The sequence below is a fragment of the Hyposmocoma kahamanoa genome, unplaced genomic scaffold (assembly GCF_003589595.1).
Source record: "Hyposmocoma kahamanoa isolate Upper Pololo Valley unplaced genomic scaffold, ASM358959v1 99702, whole genome shotgun sequence".
NCBI classification, from domain to species: Eukaryota; Metazoa; Arthropoda; class Insecta; order Lepidoptera; family Cosmopterigidae; genus Hyposmocoma; species Hyposmocoma kahamanoa.
In genome coordinates this window covers 1,735,825-1,757,247 of record NW_020656001.1, presented here as the reverse complement: position 1 = coordinate 1,757,247, position 21,423 = coordinate 1,735,825, and the positions used below count along the sequence as shown (strand labels likewise).

Below are 21,423 nucleotides of genomic sequence, written 5' to 3'. Positions count from 1 at the left end.
TTGTTAACGTGAGGAGGGTGCGCGAAAAAGGCCAATCAGCGGGGTGAGTGGTGAGTCTTACAATAGAATCCTACGAACCGGTATCAGTGGGAGAGAGCGAATACACAAATTTTTGCGGGTAGACCTCCGAGAATCCACAGGACGAGCTTTTATCGCCGAAGGAGAGTCCCAAATAACGCGGCAGGGTATTCATAGCGTATAAAAAGGGTGTGCCATGCGTACAGAAAAACAATAGTATGTAGTGCGGGGAGGCTCTTTCATGCACTCCAAATGTAAATTCGTAACCCATCTGTATTTATGTTGCAGTATAATCAAGTACGGATGCCAGCATAATACAGCAAGGATGTTGTATCAATTGAACAAAGTTAAAATTTATTGTTATGTCAGATTTTTATGATAGTTTTAGTGTCATTACACTAAAACTATCATAAAAATCGTGACGTTTTCGTGAGCTATTTCAGTGACTCGCTCACGAAAACGTCACTATGCAACAAACATGGTAACATGAGTTCGCGCAGTATGGTCTCTGTCCATTGCCTGCTCCAAACGGAACGAAGGGAAAAAATCGAAGGTATTTCAAAAGATATGAAGAATAATTTTCGAAGATTTGGCTTGATGGATTTATTCCGATGCCATAAAACTAATATTAAAAAAAGAACCTTATTTCTAGGTTTCTAAGAAAAATAACCTTCTAAACAGTGTTACCCTTAGAAGTGTTACCCACATAAAATTATGTAACGTGCTCGCACTTACATTCCGCATTTTCGATTCTATACAAGAATATTTAATTTAAATTACCTAATTACACAACATTATTTTGCTACATTTTGAAACAATTTATAACCGGTTGCTCTCTAGGACAGGTCTTGAATGGACTAATCACCTCAAACAGTAAACTGTAAACAAAACTCAAAAGTAATAATAATAGACCGTCGTAAAGTTTATACAGATACTTAATTGCTTCCTCTAAGGCTGCTAGTAGCTGTAGACGAAACATAGAGTTATACGATAGTGTTTTATTGATTGTAAAAGGCTGGAGAGTCTTGTTTAGATAAATTGGGAGTCACGAGTGTCATTTGACGTCGATAACGGCGTTAACGGTGCTTTTTTATCGTAAGTACATTCTTGAGAACATATCGTCCGTCTTTCCACTGCCTAATGTCATTTATGTGGTATAACCACTAAGCAAGATCAGTCTTACACTCGCCACTAATCTAAGATGAATACTGTATTAAATGGACGCGCTTGTACACGCGAAAGTATATTCTGATGTTTGTTTTTAATATACAATGACAGAATATACTAGGCGGAATGCCGTAATGCATCAATCGTTCTTATTTTTCTTTTTGTGCAGTTCTGGACATTTGCGCGCGCAAATATTACAATTATTAAATATATGAATATCATTTAAATATTTTTCGATTTTCAAAATGGCCACCGTCAAGATTTAACGATTTCCCGCGAAAAAAGTCAGAATAGGATATTAAAACGAGGATAGATACTAAATTTATATGAAGAGGCAAGAGTATAGTGGAACCTTTGACTACTCAATGATCACTACTCAACTTGATTGGTGAGAATCTAAGGTAAAAATTTAAAAAAAAACTATTGAAGAAAAATTTACACTCGAAGTCTTGGCAGTACGGATAATTTTATTTATTTATTTGCGTCACAACGTAACACTAACTATACAGGCAAAACATAATTCGTTAGAGCTAAAAGTTTACTTTCCCAATACTCCTCTGTTGTATATTGCTGGCCCCGTAGCAATTCAAAAATACCTGTAACTAACGGCAGATCTCCTTTACTTCCAGTTTATTGTACCCGACCATACCTAGGACGAACAATTAAATGCCTACGGGCGCCTTCTAATTGGCTGCTTGTAGAAGCCGTGCGTCCGTAGCGCTTCAGTAAATTTTTAGATCACTAAATTGTGACTTACAAGTATTTATGTGGTCTGTGGTGACTGCAAAATGGGCGCGCTTGTGTCACGGCAGTGGCATCGCAACTGCGCTTCGAAATACTGTATGAAAATTAGTATTTTTAACATTGACTTACAATTATATGGACGTCGGGTCCGCGCTAAAAAGTGTCCGAACTTATAGGGCGTTAAAATCGTATACAGAGCGTCATTCACGCTTTAGTCTTCGTTTGTTCGACTGACAGCGAAGCAAGCAAAATTAGACAGTACTGCGATGACATTACAATTTAAATTGAACGTTTTAGCTTATTCATATTATATGTCGCTACGTTTAAATAGGTTGACTTGGGACATTTTTTTCGTGGTTATTGTATTAGACCCGTCGTCCATATAATTGTAAGGCAATGATTTTGAACGTCTATGTTGAAGGCGCCCTTAGCCTATCCCGAAGGACTAAAAACTACTTAATATTTGTTGTTCATACTTAACATGGTGACCTTGGATTAACTTCAATTATTTCAGGTTGTAGGTTAAAATTCTAATTATCGGCTTTATTACGACAATTCAATTCAAATGTAATGCACATCAATCGCATAATAGATGCGCTAGTTCAAAACCAGCTACGGTTTAAATCGGACCGTTAACAGATACCAAAATAAGTTCGCTCCCTCAACTCACTGCTCTTCGATATATCTGTGTATCCTATTGTTTCTTTGTTAGATATCTATGTATCCTATTGTTTCTTCTTTTTTTTAGTTGAAAGGTGGAACGTGCGATAAATTGCTTAAAGTTTTCCGCCTAGAAAAAGCTTAAAACTAAAATAGAAAATATCTTAATTGTGTAATATGAAAGGGGTTTTATATAATAATACTTATAATTTATTGTTATCCATAAGTACGCATGGATGTTACAATAGCTTAGCTATTCTCGGCCTAATGTTCAGTACCTAATTTCCGTGGCAATTTTTATTATTTCAGTATTAGATTTTTTTATCGTGCAATATTATTTTATATTTGATTTTTTATCGTGCAATATTATATACAATATTCGAGTACTGTATCGTGAAATATAATTTAATAATTACACGATAATATACTTGAACACTAGTCCGAGAATGACCGAGCTAAGTACGTTATGGGACCAGTAGGGCATGATAATAGTTGAAAGGTATTTAATATAAATTCACATTAATTTTCTTCGTGCTTTATAACAGAATTATATGAAAAAATTGCAACTTGCTAACTTTTCATAAACATTTATTTACAGAAATATTATAAAATTAGCTAATATAATTAGTATTACATTTCACTAATAAGGTTTTTTTGTTATATTTCAATGTATATATATATATATATTTATTTCTTCAGTGATATCATAGTGTGCTTAAAAAAATAGCCGTACCTGAGAAGCATTACACTGGAAGTACTGTTTTTGTAATTTTACAGGGGACGCGATTTTTGTGTCGAAATACAGCATGTACAACATTTAGAAAGGCTGGAAATAAAACTAATTGAATTTCAATAAGATTTCGAACTACCCTATTTGTACAAACTGCTTTTCGATACAAAATCGCTTCCCCCTTAAAATTACAAAAATGGCGCTTACAGTGTAATACTTCTCAGGTGCGGATAGTATTCTTAATGCGGTTTAGTTATACATATAATCATAATATAACTTATGTCATGTCCTTGCCCTAATATACGGGATAGAACATGATAATTTTGATATTTACAAGGGAAGGTAAATTGCACGATAGAAATCTCTCTAATTAATTCTCATTCGGTGCGTGCAACGTTACGGCTCAGAAGAGGAAATAGAAACTATACGTAATTTATAGTGTTTTGTCATGACGGCAGTCATGGATGACAGCTTTAGTGGTGTAATAAAGCTGTTGCCTTTTGGGCTAACACGGGTATAGCATAATAATAAAATTTCGAATGTCTTTAACAGTTTATACGCGGCTACAGACATAAAAGCATTAGATGAATACTTAACCTATTTGCAAAAATATCCAGGCTTGAATATTGTCTATAAACACAATCTTACCTACATACTCTAAGCCCATAATCAATAATTAAGGAAAACAAATATCAACATCGTGGATCAAAACACCGTAAGTAACGCAAAAAAAATTACTAAGCGCTTATAATTTGCTACAAAGGCTATAAATTCTACTCATCATCGAAGTTGAACCTTCTCATGCCGTCAAACCGGAAGCCGTACGCGGCTGCGTTCTTCACGTCCACTAGCGCCGGATTGCGGTGCTTGTAGAAACTGCCATGCCCGTGCGCAGGCCGCGAGGACCCGTTCGGAATGCCGTGCGCCTCGCGCGGATAAAACGCCTCGAACTTGCCGCTAGATGGCAACACGTTCTTCAGATCATCGTCCTCGGGGTCGTATGGACGGCACGCAGATGGCGCTAACGCCGCCAATAAACAAACAGCAAACAATACAAGCTGCATCTGGAACACCAAATAAACTTATAAACTTTATCACTTCACACTTCAAAAACGTAAAATTGAACTAAACTGAAACATTACACGTACAGTGACAGCTTGAAGAGCAACGCGTTATGTCTCGATGGGACAGGTTACGTAAAGGAATGTGACAGCTAGGAGCGCAATCGACGAAACTGGTACGGTGTATAGGCAGTAGTGGGCCGCAATCGGTCACCTTGGGGCCAAGCGCACACGCGAGAGCCGCCGCGGTGTGACGCTGCGCCGCCGCCGCGCGCGCGCATGCACCCAGTTCCGCAATACAATACCTACTTTCCCTTCGCGTGTTTATTGTGCTAAGCCGATCGGGTCCGTAATAGTTAAATACCCATTCAAATGCACCGCACAAGTGATTCATCAGATTACAGGAACATGAATGAAACAACAATCGATAATTCCATATTTCATTTTTAATGAAAATAAAATCCTTTCGAAAATTTATATATTACATTCCATGATAGAAGTGTCATTTAAAACAAAGGAATCACGAATTGTGATTCAACTACTCCAGTTACTACATTGATAAATATTTTAATCTATTATAATATTCCCGAAATACAATGTGTTTATTGATCTGTACATAATAGATATTCCTTATATAGACCTAATAATACATCACAAAAAGCAACAAACTATCTTAAAGTTTCATATGTACGAAAAGTGGAAGGATTGCATAAATAAACAAGAACGTAATTCGTTAGTTGCTAAGTTTCTTAATTATAAAGATTCAGTCCACTAACGAGTGTAAAGAAATATAATTCAAAAAGAAATTCAATTTGCTGAAAAGAAATTTTCGCTACATATGTCAATATATATACAGGGTTATTTGTAAAATAATAACAACCTCGCAGGATTACAACACAATAAATTGCTAGGGCCCATTGAAAACCAGCGTCACAGCCTAGTCGGCACACACATGTCAGTACAGTATTATGAAGCTTGTTGTTTAAATGTATTTACGCTGTTTTTTGTATTATTTCTGTTTTATTTATATTTGTCCTTTATTTATTTTCAATATTTTAATTGTGCGAGGTTGTATTTTATAACTAACACTGTATATTTATTTTACGAACAGTGAGCGTTTAACTTCTTACAATACACGAGTTGTCTAAAGTCAGCGACATATTTTACACGTATATAGCGTGCACAGAAATTTACAATTCCTATTTATCGACATATTGTCACATATATGTTTCGAAGAGCTTACGGCTATTAGGAATGTGTAACTATGACATTATGGAAAACAACTCTTTCTAGGGAAACTGACCATTAGTTATTATCAAGAAGGTATCCATTCACATAAACATGCTCCGATATTTTAATACACAAAAATGAATTTACGAGGTGTCCTTAATTTGACTAGGTATAAACCAATTATGAGTATGAATAATTTGTTCAACGACATTACCAAATAATAAAAGCCTACCTATGCACATATCACGAAAAACATTTAAATCATAAAATCATATACAAATTAACATCTGCTAACGTTGTGAGACTTTAAAAACAACTGTAAATAACATAATAATTTTACAAAAAAAAATTAAAAAATAAGTAATAACCGACCTCAAAAATTGTGCTTATTCGTTACTTAGCAAAACACATATACATAAAAATAAAACAAATATCGTCGCTTAGCAAACAACGCTTAAGTCAGTTCAAGTAATTTTATACGAGCGTGAAAAACCTGCATATATTATTGTATAAAAGATTTTATATTTTTTTTACCCATTATTAGTAATAGGTTAATTGACCTATATATATATATGTATACTAATAATAGGTACTTTTTTTAAAAATCTTTAATACAATAATATATTAAACACAAGTTCACAAATGTCGAAGTAATCGGGTAGAACACACTAAAAAAAGTACAGACGCCTTGAGAATCTCCTCCATTTTTGAAGTCGGTTGAAAAGCAATTCATGTGCTGCAATTGTGCTGATGTGCGTGTTCCGTTATAGTTATTACAACACACGGTCAATAATAATTTTCATATAGTATATACAATTAAACTTCAGGGCGCGTTCCCACTATGTCATGACGACAGATTGTCGTACAGTTTACAGTGTCGTGACTTGTATATTTAAATGATGTTGTTCACATATAGCACGTCACGATTAACTGTCGATCACGATTTCTTATCGTTACAACGACAAACTGTCATCACAGTGGGAACAGCTAGAACGACAGTCGTCCGACGATAAAAAAGTCACGATAAAAAAGTGACGACAGATTGTCGCAGCTCCTATTGTCGTCACGTTTTATTTATCGCTGTCCGCACGTATTCTGCTCCCTGCCCTCCCCTCTTGTACCCCGCGCCCTTTGTTCGCTTTGCAGTAGCGTCGGGTCGTAGCCAGAGATGGGCAAGCGCCCGGGCTTTAACCCGGCGCTTTGTTAACGCCGGATTCAAATCGGGTTAAAACCTGAATTCGAGGGCATTATCTATTAACGTCTAAATATTTGTTATGAATTGAGGTTTGTCGTTTCTGCCCACGATTTAGGGCAGAAATGGGTTATAACTCAACGATTCGGGTATAACCCTGGTGAAAACACTTATTGATTGGGTTTTAACCCACTGCCCATCTCTGGTCGTAGCAGGTTTTGACAATACCGAAAAGAAAGCAACTTTGTATACCGTTTGACATAACCCTAATGGAATTCTTTTTAGTAGCATTGGATGTACCCAAAACTGTCTTTTCTTTGTTTGCTTCCTCTTCCACATTTTTAAAAAGTAATACATTATTAAAATTTCGTCTTCATCCATTTCGAGCGAACACACACTAACGACTTCCAAAAGAGCATACAAGCGACTGCAGTGCATCAAACCATTCTGTCGTGCAAACGACAAGGAGGCTGTCGTGAAACGATAAATTGTCGTCACGATCTAATGGAAACCGCCAGTCACGACAGTCGTTCAACGATAAAAAATCGTCCAAAACAGATAGTCGTGACATGGGAACAGGCTAGACACGACAGTCGTCTAACGATAATAAAACGTGACGACTTAGTGGGAACGCGCTCTCAGACTATACAGACACTGAACATTAACGACTCATAACTTCGACCCCCTAGCATGGCTACGTATGATAGTCGCGACACGCGCGAGAAAATTGAAATAAGCGCGCGCTATTGGCTATCTAAATTAGACCTGAATGAGACAGCCAATAGGGCGCGGTTATTTCAATTTTATCGCGCGAGTCGCGGCTATCATGCGTAGCCATGCTACGGAGGCTGTTGTACACTCATTTACAGATCCATAAAATAAAAATCCCGAACAAATTTTAAAGGTTCTTCGTGACAATGACCCTTTATGTAGAAAATGTCAACACTACATAATTTATTCAATAAAAATTGACTACACAAATTCATAATAAACTGTATATTACCCGCCATCAAGTGGTGTTTTACAATACAATGTACGACAGTATTTACAATTTACACGAAGAATCTTTACCCTGAGAAGATTGCACATAGAAAAGGCTTACGGCAAGTCATCGAGTATATAACCAGAAATAAAGACGAAATAAGGGCCACATATTCCTGGTAACACATTAGCGATACAGCTCTTGTAAATATCGACTCCCGTTTGCACTGAAATATAGACAGGCCAACTACTGACCTGTGTGTACGTCTCCGTATATTCCGAAAAATATTCTGTATTTATTGTAATAAAGATAATATCACTAACAACGCCGTGCTGTGCTATTCGGTGGCGTGGAAAAAACAGCAAAACATCTAATTACAAAACAAACGGAATCACATTTCATCGGTAATTAAATATTAAATATGTAATTTTGCAATTTTCGTCCATTATAGCAAAGCTCAAGTTAACTGGTCGATTTGAAGTGAAACAGTTGACGACACCCATTGACGACACCCGTCATTTGTTTCGAACTCTGGCTAGCAAATCGGAGCGCAGTTGTCACAGTAATGATGTGGCAGAATAGTTTTCAAACAAATTAAATGACATTTCGTCTCTATTTCTGGTTATGTACTCGATGCGGCAAACATACAATTTTTAGTTGTACAAATTTTTATTAAAAAGTTAAAGTGGTAAGTAACTTAAAAAGGCTATGGGAAAGCAATAAGATATTTATTTGACAGAAAAATTATCAAAGGCCGTACGTGTCATCAAAATAGTTTATTCGCGTGTACAGTTAAGAGCCCATCCAGCTCGACATTTACCAACAACGGTTCAAAGTCAAAAGTGCCAAGCTTGACGTGCTCTACACAAGTTCGAACTAAAAAAATAGACGGCGATCGAACCGATTAATTTACAGTGACGACGTGCACAAACAATGAGTGAGTATTCAAAAAATCATTCAATATCCGTATAATTGTACAATACTGCGCACTTAGCAAAATTAGGCGCATAACACACTATCAGCAATTTTTTTTAAAGGCAAAAACATGTATACCTAGTCGTAGTACATTCGGTAGCATGTATTGAAGAAATATACCACTTAGGCCTACGTTCTTTCTACATTTACTATACAGTTGAAACCGCTAAGTATATTAACGAAAAAATGTCGATCGAGCTTTTTTGAACGTTATCGACAAACACGATAAGTACTAACTACGTAATATTATCTACAATCCTTGTCTCCGTAATATAAATAATGCATGCTTGTGTAAAGGAAATTAGCCAAAGGCACGATGCGGTCGCCAATTGGTTGCGTTTACGTTTAATATAATTTAAAAATTAAATGCTCTACACACGAGCCGACACTGTCGAACAGAAAATAAAGCTATTTATAAGACGGACCAAAAAATAAATGACTAAATTAATCACTTGCAATAAAGCATTGATTTCTTTTACAAGTTCTACCAGAAACACCGAAAATAAAGAAGTGCAGATAAATGACAAAAAGTTATTAATAAAAATATACCACATGTGATGTAAACATAACTCTAGTTTAGATACCTAATCAAAAACTAAAATATTTGTTCGTTTATTTTAATTATACCAGTTCACGAATGGTGTTTGTGCCCCATAGATGTCCTAATTTAGCCAATACAACAGTGTATCTTTCAAATAAGAATATCATTACGGTGCTTCATTACTTTTTTCCAATGTTTGCTGTACGGCCAAATCGCAAAGTCTGCCAGGAATTTCAAAGCGACATTAATAAAATTCCATCAATGCAATTCAAATGCCCTCAAGTGCCAGCTAGCCCAGAAAAGTATCCATACCAAACCTTTTTCTATGGACCATAGTGTAACGAGCACCAAACTAATGAAATAATTTACTGGGTCAATCATTGACTTACAATTATATGGACGTCGGGTCCGCGCTAAAAAGTGTCCGCACTTGTAAGGCGCTAAAATCGTATACAGAGCGCGACACTCCGCTTTAGTCTTCATTTGTTCTACTGACAGCGCGATACAGCGATGACATTACAATTTAAATTTCGAATAGGTTGACTTGGGACATTTTTTTCGTGGTTTTTGTATTAGACCCGTCGTCCATTTATTTGTAAGTCAATGGGGTCAATGCATTTTTTTTTATAACTACGCAACAAACTGACACTAAAATCAGACAGCCAACACAATTTTAAAACCGACTCCTTTCTTCTTTTTTTATAATTAATAATACAATAGAAATAAAAAAAATAATAACCCCTTAAACACTTGATAATATATTTAAATTAATGGGAATAATATTTTAATAATGTACCACTAAACCAAGTCACAAGCCAAATCATGTCTTAGAACAATAACTGTTGTACTAAAGGCTAATGTCGTGTCGAGTCGTAGAAGGATTTAGTATTTGCCTATTTGGCATGAAACATTAAAAATACTAGTAATATAAGATCCGCATAATGTTAACAAAGTAGATAAATCACGAGAAATCCTATTTACATATTTTGTAGAGCTACGAAGCATGAGCACTATGTAGGCCAAGAACACGAACACTGGCCGTACAGACAATACGAGAAGGATAAAAAACGTTTATTTATTAAAAAAAACAGTTATTATCAGGATATCCTAGTACAGATACCGCTCTCTCACAATATCATTGACAATTACACTCTTAGGTGTGCCTAAATTAATGTCAATGCCATTTTGAATGTAAATAAATTATTGTTACAATAATTCCCGGTACGCAGGTTCAAGAACCGGCGAATCTTATGTGTCTTAGGCTGTTAATTCGTGAAGTCGTAATCAACTTCATGCAACCGAGACCTCGACTCTGTTAACAGCCTTAACTGCTGTTAACAGAGCAGTGATACAGTGCACAGGTGCACAGTCTCTGTCTATCCCAGTGGGGTGTAGGTGTTATAGTATCTACGTCCTTATGTATTCAACCTACATGCAGGCGTGCAAATATTAAATGGTAACTAATTATAACTTTTTTCTAAAAAATAAACCGTTGTGAAAACTTCGTGAAATTACATCTATTTGCTACATTTTATTGAAATCGGCTACCCGACAGTGCGTTAAACAGGGTTCATCCCCTAGTTTGCCACCCTTAGAGGTCGAATCGGTCGAAACCTGAGGTACCCTCTTTCCAACAAAACAAGAATCATCAAAATCGCGTAACACAAAAAAAAGTACAGTCGAAATGAGAACCTCCTTTTTTGAAGTCGGTTAAAAAGCGATCGCTTACTGATTTTAACCATGGCTAGACGATTTTTAAGACGCCGCCGAAGCCATGACGATAGCTAGCCCAGGCACATTAGTACCACGTTAGGTCACCTTTTTGGTGGTTACAAGTTCAGACTGATGATGCGCATGACCTAATAGTATACGAAGGCCTAAAACCCAGACATTTTGGCTGCACCGTAGTACTAAATCATAATAATATCAGATGACGACAAAACTTGGTACATTTCGCAATGACAATGTAAATTGGACTTTCATACGCGTAAACCAGCACAAATTCTAAATTCAACTCTTAAATAATTCGTTAATGCTAAGTTATTGTTTAAACTCACGCTCATAAATATTTACAGTCCTTGTACTACTCCCGAGAGAATAACACCTATTCTCGCAATCCATACTAAAATACCCATTTACCTATGAACATTGACTTGTAAGTCAATGCCTATGATATAACGTCTATAGTGTGACTTACAAATCTACTCCGTTCGTTATGGCTCGTCTACACGATCGGGATTCACCGACAGCAAAGCACAACCCATAGCATGTGTTATGGTTTTCCTCTTGTAACTCGATCGTGTAAATGGTTCGCTAGGTACAACGCAACAAAGAGTAAGGGTATTAGACGGGAAAGTGCTTATATGTCAAGCTATACGTGTAATACGTGAATGCAAATATAAGCTATTGCTAATGGTATATGTTTTGTCTATACAACTGAGGCATACGTGGTGAATGTCATTGCACGGACTAGTTAAATACTATTTTAAAACATATAAATATACATATGTATATATATATACAGTTTGTACACACTATCCAAATCATTACAATTCCTTTGTTTCTAATAACCAGGCCTAGTATATACACATCGTCTGTGGAAAGGCTAAAACGCCAAATACAATAGTGATGGGAAATCTCAAAGCGCCGCTTTTTGCTTAAGCAAAAAGCACCACGAGAAAGTGGTAAATTATTCGCTTACTAAAGCGCCAAAAAAGTGTTCAGACCGCTACGAAACGTAGACAGACTGACGTAGCAAGAATAGAAAATAAATTGTATACAGGGCCGTCCCTCTCCGAAAATATGTAGAATCGGCCTGTAATATAATAAAGTATGACATCGTTTACAGCTTTGTAGACAAGAAAAAAATCAATAGTATTTTACATCAACTTATATATTATTTAGCTATCCACTGACGACGGCATGTAAAAACGAAATATTTAATAAAATTTGTTCAAATTCCAATTTTAGATGCGTTATTTATTGTTCTCCTTCAGTACTGTAAGAAAGGACAACTTTAAACAAACAAATGGAAGGTTTAATTTTTACTCTTTATTTATTAAGGCAAACTTATCGGTTTCCATGAGTCATATTATGGAGGCAACGCAATCTCACAAAGTTGTAATTGGATTTTTTTATTCGCGCACTAAATAGCAAAAATTTGCAATTCCTACGTAGTTTGTTCCCAGTGCTTAACGGGTATTTATTACCGTATCCAAAAAAAAATTAAAGTCAGAGTTAGAACTAATTCATCATAAACAAAAAGCTTAAGTTAGAAAAATCATAAATTGTTACCAATAATAAATATGTTAAATTACATTATAATTGTTTAAATGTCAAATTCACACTCGCGTCAAGGCCTCCATTGTTTTTTTTTTTAAATATACCTATGAGAAATATTTCAACGATAATTATATCTTTGCCTTGTGACGGTGGCGGCAATTCTTTTTTCTGGCTAAGTTGCTGTGTTTACTTTACCAGGCGCATTACTAATGTTGCGTGTTGAGTTTATACCCTTCGGATATTCTATTTCCATGCACCTACAAAAACCATAAACGACCTATTGTTGTATACACAACACTTTCAATAATATAACTAATAAACAATTATCCATTAGTCCCTATCTACCCTTATCTAATAATTTACTTTCTACACATGAAGATAAACACTCCATCCATACTAAAAAGTAACATGTAACTCACATCAATTAGATCGTAAGTTTAAAAAGATGTTTTAAGAAGTCGGAATATTTTATAATATTGAAAATTCGGCTTCAAAATAACAATATAGGCTGTATAATATAATTAGTTAAGATGTTATTTAATCACATAAGTAGAGATCCTTACATCGCGTCATTTGTAACCGTAAGGTAATGGCAAGGTATATAAAATTCTTACATTATAGTTTTTGTGTAAATACATTCCAGGAGGTAATAAATTGATGTATTTGTTTTAAGTAGAATAAAAGTTACCAATAATAATGAAGGGGCTTTAATGTTTCCGAAATCCAAGATCTTTCCTACAATACTTTTCTTACGAGAATATCAAAATATTGAACAAGAACTATTATGCTTTCGAAGGTTGACTACATGTTACTATTTACATAATTATTTTAATAAAAATAAAGTTCAGGGATAGTCATTTGACTCGATTTTTATTTTAATAATAGCACTATTGACCGCAGCTTACAATTTTAAGAAATTCCAATTGTAGATCTCAGAATATAGATATGAAATTGTGCTATAAAAAAAATACGAAAACTACACAACAAATTAACATAGTTTGAACTTACATGTGGGAGTCGCTATTTACACGGCAATACATAGGAAGATAAGACAGTAGATAAATCAGAGGTTTTTATATAGACCTGTATATAGTCTTACCTGTGTACAAAGATGAAGTATTGAGCTTGTTGGGATTACTTTTAAACTGTGGCGTTGGCGCTAGCGGTCGCGAAAGTATTCGCTAGGGTTGTTGTACTACATACCATACTTAGTATTCTAATGTGTAAACCTTGTATTCAGCAAATTATTCCAATAAATTGATTACGCTGTTGTTGGCGCAGCTAATCGACTCACTGCTTCAAAACCACAAGCCAAGCGGTTATCAACGAAGGGGAAGAAAAAGAAACGAGAACACATGTCTGGAGACAGCTCCAGACATGTGTATCGTCATTAGAACGAGACGAGTTGACCAGTGAGACGAAGTCTGATTGGAAAAGGTGGAAAAAGAGTACACCAACCATAACCTTACTGGCACCGCCCTGACTGACCTGAATCATCTATTGCGTACAGAGATATCGACGGCGTTATTCTACGTGTCCCGTCTTCATTACTCCATAAAGTCTATGGATATTGTGGAGTATATACTAGTGAATGCCAATGTTACCCTGATGGTCAAGCGATTGGGGTCCCACACAATGTTAATTTAAATTCATTTGTGGTAAGACTACCAAGTGAACATCTGTCGATGTTACCTGATACCCGCGTTGCGTCACACGTCGTAGACAATATTTGTAAATAATTAAATTAATTAGTAATTAGTGTTTTATTATATTGCAGTATATGAGTACCTAAGAATAAATAAATAAAATTAAAAAATAAATACATGCAACACAGCACAAAACCTACGTCACTTTATCACTAAAACTGTATAAGTATTACAAAAGGAAACAGGGAAACATACCTGCAATAATACTAGGCATTCTACCCAAAACATTGGTGACTGTTGTCACTAAAACAACAAAGAACAGAGGTTTTTTCCGATAACATTTACTCGACTATAATGTGACCATTTGAAATGATGCATGTAGTTATCTCTCTCTCGCTCGAATTTACTTGTGTAAAAACATTTGAGTAACATATCATCCAACTGACGGTAATATAAAGTTTGAATAGCCCACTAATACAGAGTAACAACCGAAACGAAATACTATATAAGACCATCAACTGCACGCAAAGATGGGCAGTCGGTTGAAAGCGAGAATCAACCCGCCCGCGTTTTTACTCAAAGTGCCGGCTATCATAGCCTACTTCCCAAAATCATTGGCATAATTCCATAGTCATTACAAATTTCAAAGTAAAAAATCCATTTTAAACGAAAAAGAAGCAACTCCACACAATACCTAAAATAATAAATCATGTAACATAAAATTGTGCTCACCATTTGAAGCTAAAAGTATACTGCAAAATTGGTTGCTTGGCTTGACTGACTGACAACATGTCCTTGATTAACTTGTTTAAATATATTAATACTTTCTGTTCGTTTAGAGGTTAAGCATTATATTATGTAAATCGATTGTATTGGACCCCACGATACACATACAGGCTTGCCTAGTGTGGGGACCGCAGATTGCCTTGCATAACAATTGTTGAGTCACTTTATTTTAAACCCAACTGGCAATCCGATTTTTATCAATTCAATACACCGAGTTTTTGTATAGATTCATTTCAATGCGATTTTCAAACGAATCGATTCAATTTAAAGGCAAAATATGTATGTAAGCTAGTAAACATTTTGTAATAACATTTGAAAAAACTCGATATACAAATATTTACTTGTAAATTATTTTCACCCTTGATTTCGGGCGTTACTGGATTTTATCCCTATTAAAACCCGGTGTTAACAAAGCATCTTGCTATCAAAGCTTGCCCATCCCTGACTGCACGTGAGCAGGTAGCAGATCTTCGATAACAAGTTGCATGTGCATATAACTGTCCCGACGAATAATACATAAATTACTAAGTGCCGTGTGATACCGACCAATGTAGCTTCCTACCGTCGTTGTCAAACTGAACATCTTAAAGTAAACATATTTAATTCATTACACATTTAAATATTGCTACATTAACTGGCGGTTGAAATTCTCACGTCCAATCAAATCTAATATTGAATACGTAAACACCAGATACGCTAATGGAATTTAAACGTATTATAAAGTTTGGAGAAAATATAAAAAATTTAACTAAACCAAGAATTGGTGGTAAAACGAATTAAATACACAAATAACTAGGTTTTTTATCTTTTTCATCTGGTATAGCCAGCTATTATTAATAGTTAGTGCGTTGAAACAACTCGGTAATATTATAGATTTATAGTTTTTACAGACTACTGTTAAATTTAGACAAAAATTTCAATTTTCGAACCCTACTACACCCTCAATGTAATAAAGACGTTATTGGTATCAAAAGAAAAGTAATATAAGACGTTTCAATACACCTATTTTACTGTTAAAATGACGTATAAAATCCGTAGGTTTGGCTGGCAAATAGCTATCGCGATGAAGATTTGAAAAAATGGAAAAATTCACCCACATTATCCCTAGTCAATTTGAAACTTTAGGTACGCTGTACCTCTAGAAGGACTTTTAAGTAGTATAGTAAACCGACATTTGATGAGTGGCCAGTTTTTATTAAATTAAAAATATTGATGTCTGAAAAGATCGATTTCATAACACACATTGCGATAGTAAAGTGATAAAAGTACGAATAGATTCTCGGCTTAGATGTTATGTGGTTACACGAAGTACATAACAGTTTCTGTTTATATTATTTCGATTTCTTTTTTAAATCTTCAACGATTTTGTTTTAACAGGTATTGTTTCCGTGAGTCGATTGAGTACTGAACCAAACAACATTACTATTTTACTATAATCATCGAGTATATAACCTATAAATTGCATTCTTGAAATCGGAGCCGAATAAACTCTTATGTTATCTAAGTGTATGTTGTATATGAGAAACCAGAACTATGAGCAGTATTCAAGAGTGCTGCGCACCAGAGCATTGTACACATCGAGTATATAACCAGAAATAGAGACGAAATAAGGGTCATATATTCCTGGTAACACATTAGCGATACAACTCTTATAAATATCGACTTCCGTTTGCACTGAAATATAGACAGGCCAACTACTGACCTGTATGTACGTCTATATTCCGAAAAATATTCTGTATTTATTGTAATAAAGGTAATATCATTAACAATGCCGTGCTGTTCTATTCGGTGGCGTGGGAAAAATAGCAAAACATCTAATTACAAAACAAACGGAATCACATTTCATCGGTAATTAAATATTAAATATGTAGTTTTGCAATTTTCGTCCATTATAGCAAAGTTCAACTTAACTGGTCGATTTGAAGTGAAACAGTTGACGACACCCATTGACGGCACCCGTCAATTGTTTCGAACGCGGTCTAGCCAATCGGAGCGCAGTTGTCACAGTAATGATATGGCAAAATAGTTTTCAAGCAAATTAAACGACGTTTCGTCTCTATTTCTGGTTATATACTCGATGATTGTACAGTATGATCCAAGAATGCTCATTCTTAAATGGCTTCGCTTAAGAGGGAGCATGGCAAAAAAGGTTTGACGTTGGCTCCGCCCAAATTTGTCAAACAAATGTATGCCTGAAGTTCGCGTGTCATGCGACAGATGTTGAATTTTGCGCATTAAAAGTACCAAATTCGTTTTAGCGGAATAACTCTAAAACTAAAGGGATTAAAAGAAAATCCGTAGTGACAATTGGCGATCATGCATAAATATAATTAATTATCTAATTTTTGTCCAAATAACCTGTAGCATTTCGAGGATAAATCGAAAAAATTTGATAATTAGAGGTCATTTCGTGATTTTTATCTATCAAGAAAACTTTATTGTTTTATGTTTCTGATAAATGTCTATGCTTGAATATATCGTGTAGTAACTCATACAATATTTTATTTTTAACTTTAAAGTGGATATACCCCTCTAAAATCAAATCGAAGATTAGGAATTGTTCCTCTGCTCCCTCTTAATATTTCCGGATGTTATCCACTCGATATGAATTACCAGATGTTTAGGTAAATTTACTGCTTATACCAATCTCTGATTATAAATGACTATATAGGGAATCATCACACTTATCAACGCCGTACTAGGTCGAATTGCAGAAGTGAATCGCGCAACGTCTTTATCATCACACTTGCTCGTAAACAGGGTCATAACTTGCAGGCAAAGTCCGCTGTAATGTGCTGAATTATTATTACCGCCTTGGATTTAAAAAAATGAAATAGCACTTCAAAATTAGCACACAACTCGTATACGTTAAGAATAAGCAAAAAGTTTTAACGCCAAGGTATTTCAAAATTGACACCTTCCCGAAGCTTTGTGGTGTTATACGAGTATAAATTGGTTACTCTGTGTAGGATGCTTGTGAATTGTTAGATAGGGTTGGGCTTAGATACCGCACGCAAAAACTTTCCTATGTGCCACTAACGACATACTTGTCGTGCAATTATCCGTTGTTTCGTATGTGGAGTAACTATAACAAGGTTAGCACTGATGTTTGATAATCATTTATAGCGTCCATGAGGTCTCAAAGCTAGGTTCAAGATGCGTTCATTTTGCTTATTTTTGTAGACTTCTCTTTTTTTAATTTCATAGACGTACTTTTTTATATTTAAATCATTGACTTACAATTATACGGACGTCGGGTCCGCGCTAAAAAGTGTCCGAACTTATAGGGCGTTAAAATCGTATACAGAGCGTCATTCACGCTTTAGTCTTCGTTTGTTCGACTGACAGCGAAGCAAGCAAAATTATACAGTATTGCGATGACATTACAATTTAAATTCAACGTTTTAGCTTTTTCATATTCCTTTACAAGTCACTACGTTTAAATAGGTTGACTTGGGACATTTTTTTCGTAGTTTTTGTATTAGACCCGTCGTCCATTTATTTGTAAGTCAATGATTTAAATAAAATAATTAACTAAATCTATTTCGTTTAAATGTTGTGCACACTTGTCATCTGTTCTAAGCTAAAAAGTGTTATAGTATTAAATTAATACTATTTAAATATAAATTAAATTAAAAGTACTAAAAATTAAACTATTGAATGTTAAAATATTATTTTCGAGCTCATATATTTCATATGAGCTTGAAAAATAGAAAGAAATGAAACGCTTGCTAATTTTATATATTCAAATTCTGCAGTATTCTTAGTATTTTGAAAATATTAATTTTATAATAGTCTTCACCATCAGTGCTGTATCGTTTTTGCATTTTACGACACTTCACTTTTACTTGTTATCTATGCAAGAATAGATGGCCATCTGTTTATATATATAAAAACCACCGCCATTTACAAAATCTGTAATTGTTGTGTTGTGAAGCGATATTTTTTCATACAAGAAATAAGTTAATAGTATTTATTTCCTCACAAATGTGACGAAAAACGTTGTATGTCGCACGGGCGGTAAGAAATTCCAAACCTTGAGTCATTGAAGCCTAATTGTAATACTCTCTCGTTAGTAATTCTTTATTTACCGCCCTTAACAGACAATGTACCAGTTCGCTCATGCAGCATGGAAATAAAGCTCTTCCTGACCGGGCTAAAGCCGATTCTGCATCGATAAATATGCTGCCTTAACCATAATCAACCCACGCAAGACGCAAGATGTTTTGCGATCATAATTATTAATAAATGCAATTATTTTAATCAGTTTGCGTTCTCCAAACGTGAGCAGTACACATAAAATTAACTATCATCTATCTACGGTTTTCGGTTACATAGAAAATATTCTTCTTACACATAAGCATTAGCCGCTTAGCGGGTTTTACTTCACATGGACCGCGCAGTATAAACTTAATCCAATGCATAAATACTTTTAAGACTTATAACAATACAACACATAATCGTATATGCACTCAAAACATTTAACGAATCGTGACATTCAACTATACGACACTGCTGGACGTAACTCACAATTTTTACATCCAACACAGATCATGCAAGTTTTTAATACGTTGTCGGTCTTTTTTAAGACGGAGTAAAATGACATTTGTAGGGTTGCCAGTTTACATAAAATTTTAAATAGTCCTGTAGTTATAGTCGACAATTTTATCGATAGATTGTGAAAAATGGAAAAATTTTGCCAACAAGGTCTGAATTGTGAATGTTACGACGACATTTTAATAATTACTAATAGCGTTATTGCCTTCTTGATTCTTATTTTGACAGTTGGCCTAATAGCATCGAAATTAATTTTTATTCAAATATAAATAAATTTTAATAAGAACAGGAGGATTTGGTTATCTATATTGAATTAAAATGATAAAACTTTAAAATACGTCTCCTCTTCGTATTTTTAATGGACATTGTTCTAAATGCAGTGTACGTATATTTGAACTTACAAAAATTGATAATTCACAATGAACAATTTGGGCTATTTATTGCTTAAGCGTGATCAATATGCAGTCGATAGTCGATAGAATATTTATCGACTACATGCGGGCAACTCTTTTGAGCAATTAAGCATCATTTTAGTCCATCTTCAAAAAATACAGACTATAGGCGCATACACTCACGCGTTTCAATTACTATTGTAGTTAGTAGAGATCGATCGCCATTATGCACAATCCTGGCCAACTTCTCTCGTTTTACTTCCACTCATCAATCAATCTTTTCATACAAGCACACCCAATCCTGTCAGCCTTTTAACGAACATTCCGAAACTGAAATTCTGATTCCGAACTAAGTAAATAACTTTCTCCTATAATAGTAAGTTACGTCCAATAATCCAATATCAACCATTTCATCATTCACTGCAAGCCAGGCGAAATTAAATCTTATCATAACTAATTAAAGACATTGCTTACCATAAGTAGATGAATCGTAATAATATAATTTTGTGTAATAAAAATATTGCTTCTTTTTCTATTGTATCGATTTAGGCAGTGGGCCTATACATAGAATTATTTTCAACAATGTACAATATAGATTTAACAAAAAAAAACTATCTGGCGTGTGCAGTGCTTACACCAAATAACCGTCACTAGCTAATACTTTAGTTACATATTTAATTGTCCCTCTCACCATTAACTGTCATATCTTATTTATATTTAAATTGAGTACATTCTTACTCGGTTTAAAAAAAGTCTACCTTTCATACATCTGTAGGTGAGAGATAAAGAACCCTAAGTGCGAAATAGTAATTTTCACTGCTGAGCCTTTTAAAGAGGATGAGGCTCTTCTTAGCGTGTCGTCTCTGACGTTTACATTTAAGAGGACCAGTAGCATTATCAATGGCGTTGTACAGGTAGGATAATTAGGGATTTTAAATCGATTTTAAGATCAAATAAAATATGTTAAATAAAAAACAAACGACGAAAGGACTTAATGTCTTTTACTATTGCTTTTTTTTTCATTATTTAAGCAAGACCCGTTTGCGTGTCACGCATTTATAATCACTGTTATTTCTATTTGTCTCTCGCCTCTTCCAATTACGGTTATTATTTTATCATTATAATTATGTATTTAGCTCGCGCATTTCTATGCTTTTCAATTTTCTAATTTTTAAGATGGTTTGTGTCTCGGCGATTACGTAATAAATTATTCTCATTGTATAGCGTGATTTTAACATTCTAAACCAAAGGTCCTTTACCTCTCACATATGAATATAACTCAACCATAGAACGAATTTGGAACGAGCAACAGTATAAGACGTGCAGTACCGGAAATAACGTTGCCGTGAAAAAAAATCCCAATATTGAGTTACGACATTGAGAGTCGTATTCCAGAACTCTACTCAATACTCAAGTCAGGACTTGAGTATTGCAGTGAGCACTGAAAATCATACTCAAGT

The 21,423-nt window shown here is 34.8% G+C and overlaps 1 protein-coding gene across 1 annotated transcript; it reads right to left on the bottom strand.

The window, feature by feature from the left end:
- Positions 1–3,510: 3,510 nt before the first annotated feature.
- On the bottom strand, positions 3,511–4,624 carry LOC113239213. Its single transcript, XM_026476109.1, has 2 exons — positions 4,468–4,624; positions 3,511–4,383 (listed from the first exon to the last, which is right to left on the bottom strand). The coding sequence occupies exon 2, from the start codon at positions 4,381–4,383 to the stop codon at positions 4,093–4,095; it is 291 nt and encodes a 96-aa protein (XP_026331894.1). The 5' UTR covers positions 4,468–4,624; the 3' UTR covers positions 3,511–4,092.
- Between the last annotated feature and the right edge of the window lie 16,799 nt (positions 4,625–21,423).

Excerpts from the sequence above, each read along its gene's own strand:
- LOC113239213 (XM_026476109.1), bottom strand. The coding sequence starts at position 4,383 with ATGCAGCTTGTATTGTTTGCTGTTTGTTTATTGGCGGCGTTAGCGCCA.